This window comes from Bufo gargarizans, chromosome 7 (assembly GCF_014858855.1).
Source record: "Bufo gargarizans isolate SCDJY-AF-19 chromosome 7, ASM1485885v1, whole genome shotgun sequence".
In the NCBI taxonomy this organism is placed as follows: Eukaryota; Metazoa; Chordata; class Amphibia; order Anura; family Bufonidae; genus Bufo; species Bufo gargarizans.
Window position 1 is genome coordinate 22,625,478 of NC_058086.1, and position 12,467 is coordinate 22,637,944.

General features: G+C 45.0%; 1 protein-coding gene across 1 annotated transcript in view; it reads left to right on the forward strand.

The window, feature by feature from the left end:
• Positions 1-852: 852 nt before the first annotated feature.
• The window catches only part of RAB43 (RAB43, member RAS oncogene family), a 37,638-nt gene continuing 26,023 nt past the window's right edge, over positions 853-12,467 (forward strand). Inside the window, exon 1 of the mRNA XM_044300855.1 lies at positions 853-1,134. Within this exon, the coding sequence (XP_044156790.1) occupies positions 943-1,134 (192 nt within the window). The 5' untranslated portion in view covers positions 853-942. The remainder of the gene's footprint in view (positions 1,135-12,467) is intronic.

A 12,467-nucleotide genomic window follows, 5' to 3' on the forward strand; every position in this document is an offset into this window, starting at 1 on the left:
GGCGTCATTACCATCAGAGGATGCGGCTGCTACCAGCAAGTAGCCGCCCTACTTGCTGGTAGCAAGGTAATTTACATATTTCAAAAATCGATTTTTAACAAATTCTACTGAACGAAAATCATTAATTAGCTTATTTATGATGAGATCGCAGTGTAGGGATTATTAGTAAAGAAAAAAAAAACGGTTTAATGGGGTGACAGAAGCCCTTTAATCACTCACAGACAGAAAACAGAAAACACCCCAAAACCCGACATATCCCCATAATGTATACATCCATGGATAGCTCTGATCTGGGTGAACAACATATCCAAAAATCACCCAGATACGAGCAGAGGTTCTCGAATTCCATTTGGCCGGCCGCAAGCATGGCTTTCCTGCCCAAAACAGTTCCACAGATTTAAGCTGTGCGGCCGGTCTGTCTTCTCCTTCAAAGTTAGTATGGGCCATAATCCTGGGGCAAGAGGTTGGCAACCAGGCCCCTCCAAAACCCAATGGCGAGGTTGGTTTCGCCACACATCTCCCCTTCTCAGGGAAGACTAACCAGCACTGAGACATAACATTAGATGCTCCAGTACTGTTATTACACTGGGAATGCAGACATGTCAGGGGAGGTGACAGGGCCTCTTTAAGACAGGCATTACAGCTAGAAGCCATGAGCAACTGGTGTTTCAGCCGACTTTTTTTTCCAGTCAGGCGTTCATTGAGACAGCTATGTGCAAGTGGTGTATCTGTCCCATATGGATTCAGACAGGCATCACTGCGGGCAGCTATGTGAAAGTGGTGTATCCCTTGCAGTGTAACGAGACTAGGGCTCAGCCAATGGGCAGCCCTTGGGTCCTCATTCTTCAGAAAGCTCTTGCAGTTCCGCGTTGTCAGATCCGCGGCTAGTTCTCACCACGTCACGGGCTGCTGAAGTGAGGTCTCGCTTCCCGGGACCCCGGCATGTCCGCTCCACTAGACTCGGACGATGCCTATGATTTCCTCTTCAAGATCGTACTGATCGGAGATGCCGGGGTGGGAAAGACGTGCGTGGTACAGCGGTTCAAATCCGGGGTGTTCGAGGAGAGACAGGGGAACACGATCGGTGTGGACTTCACTATGAAGACTCTGGACATTCAAGGGAAACGGATTAAGGTAAGGAATAACGGAGCAGCAGATGTCAGGCTGTAGAACTACAAGTCCCAGTTGTTTACTTTGCCTCTCCTCCTGCACTGTCCTGTAAACGAAGCGATCCATTGTAACGATGCAAACAATGGACCTGATCATTGAGTGTTTTCCATGCAATTATCGGCCGCTTAGATCGACAGATCCATGTCACGATCGCTAGTAGCAGCCGATCAGAGGCCAGCATTGTACTGAGATGGTGACTCAGCTCTTACCACTATGGCGACTTATTATTAGGGGGATCATACATGTTCCATCTCCCCAGGACAGATGTTCTTACTGTATCAGGAGACTGATGTATAGTGGAAGTCGCTGCGCCGTGCCAAAGGGCTTTATATGGAAGTGCTGCATGCCCTTTAGGCCTCCTGCACACGACCGTATGTATTTTGCGGTCCGCAAAAAATACGCATGACGTCCATGTGCATTCTGTATTTTGCGGAACGGAACAGCTGGCCCCTGATAGAACAGTACTGTCCTTGTTCGTAATGCGGACAATAACACTGCGCAACAATGAGGTTAGGATTATAAAAAAAACGCAATTCTGATAACTTTTTTTTTTTTTTTTTTACACTGTACATTATGCGGTAAAATTGACCTGTTATCTTCATTCTCCAGGTCAGTACGGTTACAACGATACCACACTTGTATAATTTTTCTTGCGTTTTAATACTGGAAAAAAAATATTAAAACCTTTTGAGGGGAATTTTTTTATTTTTTTTATAACCATATTCTGACCCCTATAACTTTCTTGTAGCTATGTGTACGGGGCTGTGTGAGGGCTCATTTTTTGCAGGACGATCATTTTTATTTTGTTTCAGTGATACCAATTTGAAGTGTGTGCGACTTTTTGATCTTATTTTATAAAAAAAATTATTGGGTAGTTGAAGTGACAAAAAATGGCAAATTGGCTGTTTTTATTTTTTTCCCGTTATGTCATTTGCCGAGTGCCATTAATATTGTTATATTTTAATAGTATGGGCATTTTAGCACACGGCGATGCCCATGATGTTTATTTTTTTAAGTGTTTTTATTTTAAGGAACTTTTAGTTTTTTTTGGTTATTTATATTTGCAAAAACTTCTTTTTTTTTACTTTTTTTTTTACGCCACCTTGGGTGACAATAACTGGCAATCATTAGATTGCCTGTTGTGTTCATTGATGTCTATATATGTCATTTGCACTATACCAGTCATGCTCAACCTGCGGCCCTCCAGCTGTTGCAAAACTACAACTCCCAGCATGCCCGAACAACTATCAGCCTACAGCAGGGTATTGTGGGAGTTGTAGTTTTACAACAGCTGGAGGGCCGCAGGTTAAGCATGCCTGGCACTATACCAATACAATGCTGCCACCTAGTGGCCTGTATTGATATAGTCATCTAATAGGCACCCAAGCCTGCTTGAGGCTTCAGCCTATTAGATCAATGTAACAGGTTCCCCAATCTCAGCCGGGGAACGCTGTTACCGGAGCGAAAGTGCGCGACTTCCGCTTCCTGACTGCGCAGATGCCGTGGTTACATTTGACCACGGCATCTGAAAGGGAAAATGTATGCGATCAGCCTTATGGCTGATCGCATACATGTGCCGCAGGTCTCTGCTATTTAAAATAGCAGAAACCCGGAGGCTATGGCGCCCGTTGCACGTTCGAGCGGACGCCATGTTTGGGGACCGGACTTCCGCTGTACATGTACGGTGAAGGTCCTTAAAGGGTTAAGTTATACATGCAAAGCCTATGCAGTTATAATATTAATGCATGATATTGGAGATATTCCAATCGACATGTCCAGAGCTGTCCGGACGCACTCAGGCTGATGTCAGCAGTCAGTATATAAGGCAAGCTGGACAGATTTTGATAAAGTGATCTGTTATAGTGCTATCAGTTTTGAAACTTAAAGAGGACCTTTCACTCGTATATAAACTAAAACCTAACTATACCTGTGGGCGCCCACGGGTCCCCCTGCACTTACTAGTATGCCTAGGCGCCGCTCCGTTCGCCCGGTATAGGCTCCGGTGTCTGCGCTCCGTCTGTTGTATTGGACTGATTTTTTGTAGGAGGCGTGTCCCTTGCTGCAGTGCTGGCCAATCGCAGCGCACAGCTCATGGGGTCACTTGTGGGGTAGTTATACTGCCCTGGCAATTTAGGGGCCCATATGTAGTAGGGTCCATTCACACGTCCGTTTTTTCTTTCCTGATCTGTTCAGTTTTTTGCGGAACAGATCAGGACCAGATCTGGACCCATTCATTTTCAATGGGTCCTGGAAAAAATCGGACAGCACAATGTGTGCTGTCCGTTTCCGTTGTTCCGTTCCGCATGTCCGTTTAAATATAAAACATGTCCTATTCTTTTCCGCAAAATTCGGATCCTGGTACAATACAAAGTCAATGGATCCGCAAAAAACGGAAGACATTCGGATGTCATTCCGTATGTCTTCCGTTTTTTGCGGAATCCGTTCCTGGAAACACATAGCTAATTTTTATTTTTTTTTTCAATTTTTTTTCAAAGAAATCCAAACAACTTTATTTGATTATTGAAATGAATACATGTTTCCGTTTTTTGCGGATCCGCAAAAAACGGATGACATACGGAAACATTTTCAGGAACAACGGATCCGCAAAAAACGGACCGAAATTCGGATTATAGAAAAATACTGACGTGTGAATGTAGCCTAAGAAGTACTTTGCAATCAAAATGTGTAAAAAATGGCCTGCGAAATCCGAAAGGTGCACTTTGGAATATGTGCCCCTTTGCCCACCTTGGCTGCAAAAAAGTGTCACACATGTGGTATCGCCGTACTCAGGAGAAGTTGGGGAATGTGTTTTGGGGTGTCATTTTACATATACCCATGCTGGGTGAGAGAAATATCTTGGTCAAATGCCAACTTTGTATAAAAAAAATTGAAAAGTTGTCGTTTGCCTAGATATTTCTCTCACCCGGCATGGTTATATGTAAAATGACACCCTAAAACACATTCCCCAACTTCTCCTGAGTACGGCGATACCAGATGTGTCACACTTTTTTGCAGCCTAGGTGGGCAAATGGACCCACATTCCAAAGTGCACCTTTCGGATTTCACCGGTCATTTTTTACAGATTTTGATTGCAAACTTCTTCTCACACATATGGGCCCCTAGAATGCCAGGGCAGTATAACTACGCCACAAGTGACCCCATTTTGGAAAGAAGACACCCCAAGGTATTTTGTGATGGGCATAGTGAGTTCATGGAAGTTTTTATTTTTTGTCACAAGTTAGTGGAATATGAGACTTTGTAAGAAAAAAAAAAAAGAAAAAAAAAAATCATCATTTTCCGCTAACTTGTGACAAAAAAAAAAATTCTATGAACTCACTATGCCCTTAGGGTGTCTACTTTCCGAAATGGGGTCATTTGTGGGTTTTTTCTACTGTCTGGGCATTGTAGAACCTCAGGAAACATGACAGGTGCTCAGAAAGTCAGAGCTGCTTCAAAAAGCGGAAATTCACATTTTTGTACCATAGTTATGGTACACGCTATAACTTTCACCCAAACCATTTTTTTTTATTATCAACGACATGTAGAACAATAAATTTAGCGAAAAATTTATATATGGATGTCGTTTTTTTTTGTGCAAAATTTTACAACTGAAAGTGAAAAATGTCATTTTTGTGCAAAAAATCGTTAAATTTCGATTAATAACAAAAAAAGTAAAAATGTCAGCAGCAATGAAATACCACCAAAGCTCTATTAGTGAGAAGAAAAGGAGGTAAAATTCATTTGGCTCTTCCGGCAGAGAACAGCCTGCCGGAATTCTCCAGATCTGGCCATGCTGGATGTGGACAGAATGTCCATTGGCCCTATTTAGTATGCTGCGGTTTGTGTCCGTTCGATTTTCAGCTTGTCTGTCGGAACAGCCATGTCGGAGTTTAACACCGGAGGTGTAAAAGTAGCCTTAGGCCGAATGCACACGGCCGTGAGCGGTCCGTGGAACCGCGGCCTGGATTCCTGCTGAGAGCAGGAGCGCACAGCGTCATTGGTTGCTATGACGCCGTGCGCTCCCTGCTGCCGCCGCAATACAGTAATACACTGGTATGATCTATACCAGTGTATTACTGTATTGCGGCGGCAGGGAGCGCACGGCGTCATGGCAACCAATGACGCTGTGCGCTCCTGCTCTCAGCAGGAATCCAGGCCGCGGTTCCACGGACCGCTCACGGCCGTGTGCATTCGGCCTTACTGTGTAGAAAGCAGATCTGTCTTTCTGAAGTGTGCAAAATCTAGCTCTTCAGGGATATATCCGCTATACATACCAGAAAAAAAAAAATTAACAGGATAGAATTTTTAGCGGCCCGATATGGAAGTCCATTTGGGTCGGTATGCCCCTATGTACAGCTGATCCATTACGAGTTATTAATTTATTTATCCAATAAAAATTATGAAACGTGCAAAGAGTATTCATTGAAATGTGTCTCCATGGTAACAGACTACAAACAAACCCTGTATTCCTAAAACTCGTTGTCAGCAGTAAAGGGAGCAGATAGACGGCAGTACAACTGCAGGATCTGACTACACAGGGGGTGTTTGTAGTCAATAGAGACTGCACATTTCTGCCCTGGTCGAGGATACAGCATGTCGTGCATTATTTTAGATAATACAGCTTTTGTTAAGGAAGTTGTGAAATTTCAGGCTGTTTGGAAATACCTCTTCGATTCTGAACACTGAGAACCTTTTGTGCACATCTACACTTTCCTAGATTTGCAGGCATGTAACTGTCATTACCTGACCTATCTGGTATACTCAGGTTTTGGCTGAAGAACCAACCCCCATAACCCCCAGATGTTAAAATGAGTCCACCATTTGCAAGATTGCTGGTGTTGTTTTGGGTCAACTCTTCCCAAAAACAATAGTGGCAGTTAAAAAAGGGTCCTTAAGGTTAGACTTGTACTTTGGCGGGACAAGTATGGTGATGCTGCATTACAACCTAAGCGAACGTGATATCCTTGCAACCCGCAAGTCGCCAGAAATCTAGTGTTGAGCGAACTTGTGGTTTCAAGTTATGGTCAAAGTGGAATTCGTAACCGAGTTCTTAGATAACCCGAACCTTGTACGCTGAACAAGTTCGTTGAACATTACACAATTCTAAAGCTGCCTGATTTCTGACAACTTGTGGTGTTGCATCCCAACCACATTCACGTTCGTGAGCATTGCAACTGAGCATCCAATGTTGGTGTGTAGTCTTAATTTCATAATCTAGCTTTACAGAGCTTGGTGCTCTGTACACGTCTCTAAATGTACTGCGCCCCTTCATAGAGCCATTGAACTAAGTAGTAAAATTCTGGTTGCCTCCAGCTGCCACAAGGGGGAGCTCACTTTATACATTTGTATACAGCACCAATTGAAGTTATTGGCTGCAGTATTAAATGCATAAAAGGGTTCCACGTAAACCATCACAAAAACGGGGCAGTACCAGTCTTGCTGTCGTATTTTGTAAGAAATGGGAATGAGGGGGGTGGATGCCATGTATGCCCCTCCAGTCCAAACCTTCTCCAGTAAAGGTCTTCACAAGAGGGGGGGTTAAACTACTGTTTAGCTAGGTAGCTTTATCTTTTAGGAATCTAGGAAAGCTGCTTGACATCCCTTCAATGAAGTTGTTAAAGGGGTATTCACACTGTTGACATTAACAGCATAGGTGATACATGTATGATCCCTGTAGGTTCCACCACTGGGACTCCCATGGTCACTAGAATTGTGGTCCCAAGTACAGTGCTAGGCTATCTCCATCCCACCGGATTTTAAGTGGCACAGCACCTACTCAACTGCAGCTCCATTCAAACTGTGTGGGCTAACATTTAATGAGATGGACCTGGGAGATCAATGGGTGTGGCATGGGCAGCGTAGCACATCGACAAAACTTTTTTTCAACCCTTGACATGCCCCTTTTATCAAACCCTGAAAACTTGAAAACAAAATCATGCTCCCTTTTGTATGGTGCCCTGCCCCCTTCCATGAGGCACTCCGCCACCGGTCACCCCGCCACCTCAATGTTTCTCATAATTCAGTATTCCAGGGTTACATATAGTCACAGTATTGGGGGGGGGCAGTTTTACAGCAGAAAGCCGCTCTCCATACTATGCCCAGGAGATTTGTCAGACTCTTGGAGGGGTCTCGCCCTTTTCTGGAAGTTTCCAGGACATATTGGGAGAGTTGGCAAGTATGATTCAAGCTCTTCTTTACTGCGGTGAGGAGGACTGAAGTGGGGGCTTAAAATTACCATTCTAGTGATCGATGGGAGTCCCATTGGTTGCCCCTTTACCAACTGGATGACGACTCGTGGTAAATCATGACATGGTCTATTTGTTGTGGATTTTTGGTGTGTTCTGAATCTGGGAGAAGTGGATCCTGCTTTATATTGCTGATATCCTTTCCGGTATCGTTATTTACTAAGAATTTTTCCAGGGAATTCTAGGATTTTTGTGTTGTTCAGAATTCTAGGCGTAAATGTCCTTCTTTTGTTACCCGTAGGCCCATGATTATAGTTTAGGTACTTTCCTATGTACTAATTTTACCTTTGTCTGGCACTTTTGGTTGGTTTGAGCTTTGCAGCTGTGTTTCTGAGTCGGCGTCCTTTGTTTCTGCTCAGCAGGGTGTGATGTGACCTGCACATGGAGATGACTTCCTGCTGTGACATCGCAGTTTTTCAGATGACTGGGCTTCATGACAGGTGCTCTAGGGTTATCGTTCTGTTTACAGGTGAACACTATAGCAATTTGGATCATTATTGTATTGTTTTGCCTGAGGAAATGAGATCACATAAAAGTAGGCTAAGGCTACTTTCACACTAGTGTTTTTACTGGATCTGGCAGGGTTCAGTAAAAATCCTTCCGTTGGGCTACTTTCACACTTGCGGCAGAGTGAACCGGCAAGCAGTTCCGTTGCCAGAACTGCCTGCTGTATCCGGCAAAACATATGCCAACTGATAGTAACATAGTACATAAGGCCGAAAAAAGACATTTGTCCATCCAGTTCAGCCTGTCATCCTGCAAGTTGATCCAGAGGAAGGCAAAAAAAAAAAACTGAGGTAGAAGCCAATTTTCCTCACTTTAGGGGAATAAAAAATTCCTTCCCGACTCCAATCAGGCAATCGGCATAACTCCCTGGATCAACGATCTCTCTCTCTAGTAGCTATAGCCTGTAATATTATTACACTCCAGAAATACATCTAGGCCCCTCTTGAATTCCTTTATATGATGGCATTTGTAAGACTGATCAGGATCCTGATCCGTCTTACAAATGCATTGAAATGCCGGATCCGTCTTTCCGGTGTCATCCGGAAAAAACGGATCTGGTATTTATTTTTTTCGGTCTGCGCATGCTCAGACCGGAAGGACGGATCCGGCATTCTGGTATTTTGAATGTTTTTTTCCAGCTCTTCCCTCCTGACAGCACCACAGGAGCTTCTTGGAAAAGGAAACAGAGGTTAAAAGGTCCCTCCCACCTCCACCCACCAGTGTTCTTCCTGTCCCTGCAGAGGATAGACGCAGAGAGGTTTCCTGCTCTAGGGTTGAAGAGATTCTAAAAAAAACTTTTAGGGCCTAAGGCTGGGTCTAGGATCGGGGGGTGACCGGCCTCTGCTTCCAGGTCTCGAATAGCCTTGCTAACACCTCTCTGGGAGTCGGAGCCAATAGGTGGGTTCTCTGACGGCCTGGGTCAATCGGTGGGTTCATCCTCATCCTTCCATCCCTATAAATGGCCGTGCCAGTAGCTTCTAAGCTTGAGGTCCCCTGGCTTGCTCCTAATCCCCATGAAGTGAGTAATGCACCTGGTGGTTACCTCACTATGGACAACTATGGGGTTATGGAGCTTAGATCTGCTGTTCCTTAATGGAGTTCAGCAGGATCACGCCTCAGTGCGCCTGAAACAGTCAGCAGCTGGGAAAGCGCCTTGTCTTACCAACGCTGCGTATGCAAGTATTGGCAGAGGCTGGATGACAATAGATGTGCTTGCTTTGGCAGCACATACTCCAGATTGGTAAGTAATCCATGCAAACTAATTGTCAGGCGTGCCGCCTCATGGCTCCTGCACCCGGCGTGCCGCCTCTTCTCATTTTCCTCTTGCTGTCCTGACACATAAAATTAACAAGGTAGGACGCAGGAAGTTAAGTTAAAACTAAAGGGGTCCTAAGGTGAAGACCTCAGGAAGGACCCAGTGTGACTGGAGTAGCCTACAGTGTCTATTTACGATCTACAGTTGCGCAATGCTGTATGGGAGCCATTTGCCAAGGGTATAGTATACTCTACACCTGGAGATAGTATGGGTCAGCCTGAAGTTAGAGATCCTACCCAGATCTGTTAAAGCCTAATGCACACGACCGTGCTGTTTTTTGCGGTCCGCAAACCGCGGATCCGCAAAAAACAGAAGCCGCCCGTGGCGGCCATTGATATAACTGCCTATTTGTGTCCGTTTTGCGGACAAGAATAGGACATGTTATAGTTTTTTTTGCGGGGCCGCGGAACGGAGCAACGGATGCGGACAGCACACAGAGTGCTGTCCGCATCTTTTGCGGCCCCATTGAAGTGAATGGGTCCGCATCCGAGCTGCCAAAACGGAGGCTTGGATGCGACCCAAACAACGGCCGTGTGCATGAGGCCTTACAATGGGAGGTAGCACCATCCTGACTGGGATTTCTTATTGTATGGATTACAGCTATCCCTTCTATGGCAATAAGTTGGTATCTACCTCGGAACAATACATTTTCAGTAAATGTCAACTTGTGCCCAACTAAACTGTTCTCTATGCTATTCTATCTATTTGTACCTGGGGTGCTGGCGTTGTGAACATTAGGGACCCTGCCTTCATTGCACGTAATGCCCATAACCTCAGGGGCATATCTGTCGCCTACGGGAGGAGACTCCCCCTCGCTGCGCGGTGCCCCAGGGAGCTACAAAACGGCAATAGAGACGGTGCATTCTTCTGTCTTTGTTCTCACTTGCTCACACATATAAGCTGCGGCTATGTACGCTGCACGGGTGCTGTAACCTGTTGCCACTCCTCAGTCCCTGTGTCTTCTGGCTACTGCAAAGTAAAGATCTTGTGAAACCCTTAAGACTGCCTCTGACCTTGAAGTTATGTGGGAAGGTGGGTTCCCGGCTGGCCTGGTTTCGTCGAGCAGAGGGGCGCAGCGGAAGCGTGCTTGGCCCATAACCCAGAGGTTGATGGATTGAAACCATCCTCTGCTCTCCTGGTCCGGGATCCCAAGCTTGTCTTACACCGGTATGAAGTTATTGGTGCAGTTTGGTTACCTCATCATTGATGTCTATCCTGCCGTGTGCCTGTTCCGTCGGCTGGGCTCAGTTTTCTTACATATACTTTGTAGACTTTCCGGAGTTAAATTTAACGATTATACTCTCGGGAATGAACTGCGTTGGGGGGGTCTACAGTAAATGTTTACTCGGTGCAGTGGTTATAGATGATGTTACAATATCTTATCTGGGTTTTAAAGCGAGTAGCTTTACACAGTGTGACCTACCATATAGGCTTACAAGTAAAAGGCTTCCTTTTTATGGCCAATGTCTAATAAGTTGATTTTCTTCCTCTAATTAAAAACTTAAGTCTATAAACAGAGGTAAGACTAGAGGAGGCAGATGGAGACATTTCAGAGTTATGACCGGATTCACAAATTCTGTCTTTTTCCCTCCCTTATTAACTACTATGTAAATATTGCATATAAGATTTTCAGATTTTATTAAATCGGTTGCATCCATCCTGGTGTAGTAATCTGGAAGAACACCGGTGGGTGGCAGTGGGAGGGACCTTTTTAACCTCTGTTTCCTGTCCCAAGAAGGTCAAAGGGGAACAACCTTCTGTGGTGCTGTCATGAGGGAATCTCTGGAAAGTGAATTACCAGTAAGTCTTAGGGTACTTTCACACTAGCGTTTTTCTTTTCCGGCGCTGAGTTCCGTCCTAGGGGCTCAAATCCGGAAAAGAACTGATCAGTTTTATCCCCATGAATTCTGAATGGAGAGCAATCCGTTCAGGATGTCTTCAGTTCAGTCTTTTTAACTGATCAGGCTTTTCAGAAAACTGTAGCATGTTGTATTTTTACCTCCGGCCAAAAATCCGGAACACTTTGACTGAACACCAGATCCTGCCTTTTTCTCATTGACTTGCATTAATACCGTATCCGGCGCCGTGTGTTCCGTTAAACCCGAAAAATTTGAGTCCATAAATGGCGGATCCGTTTTTTCCAATGCATTTTTTCATTGTGATCAAAATCCTGATCAGGATTCAAATGTAATCCGTTTTTCCGGATCCGGCGGGCAGTTCCGGCGACGGATTTGCATGCTGGATTCAAACAACGCTAGTGTGAAAGTATCCTAATTCCTATTATCTCCGTCCTGATCAGTCAAAAAGACTGAACTGAAGACATCCTGATTCATCCTGAACGGATTACTCTCCATTCAGAATGCATGGGGATATACCTGATCAGTTATTTTCCGGTATTGAGCCCCTAGGACGGAACTCAGTGCCGGAAAAGAAAAACGCAAGTTTGAAAATACCCTTACTGATAATACAACCATCTGCATCCGTTATGAACTGATCCGGTTGTATTATCTTTAACATAGCTAAGACGGATCGGTCATGAACTCCACTGAAAGTCAATTAAGGACGCATCCGTTTTCTATTGTGGCAGAGAAAACTGATCCGTCCCCGTTGACTTGCATTGGGGGTCATGCTGGATCGTCTTGCTCTGCAGCCCATGACGGAAAGCAAACTACAACATGTTGCGGTTCGCTCTCCGGTCTGGGAATGCAACTAAATGGAACGGAATGCATTTTGGAGAAATCCATTCTGTTCAGTTCAGTTTTGTCCCCATTAATGAATGGGGACAAAACATAAGCGTTTTTTTACGGTATTGAGCCCCTATGACTGATCTCAATACCGGAAAACTAAAACGCTAGTGTGAAAGTAGCCTAAACCGATCCATTAAAGTGAAGCTCCATCATCAATTAACATTGTCACTATAGGTGGCCTCCTTGTGATATACCTTCATTAGATCTCATGCACACAGCCGTTGTTTTGGTCCGCATCCGAGCCGCCGTTTTGGCGGCTCGGATGCAGACCCATTCACTTCAATGGGGCCGCAAAAGATGTGGACAGCACTCCATGTGCTCTGTTCCATGGCCCCGCAAAAAAAAAATATAACATGTCCTATTCTTGCCCGCGCTTTGCGGACAAGAATAGGCATTTATATTGAAGGCTGTCCGTGCCAGTCCGCAAATTGCGGAATGCGCACGGACGCCATCCGTGTTTTGCATATCCGCGATTTGCGGACC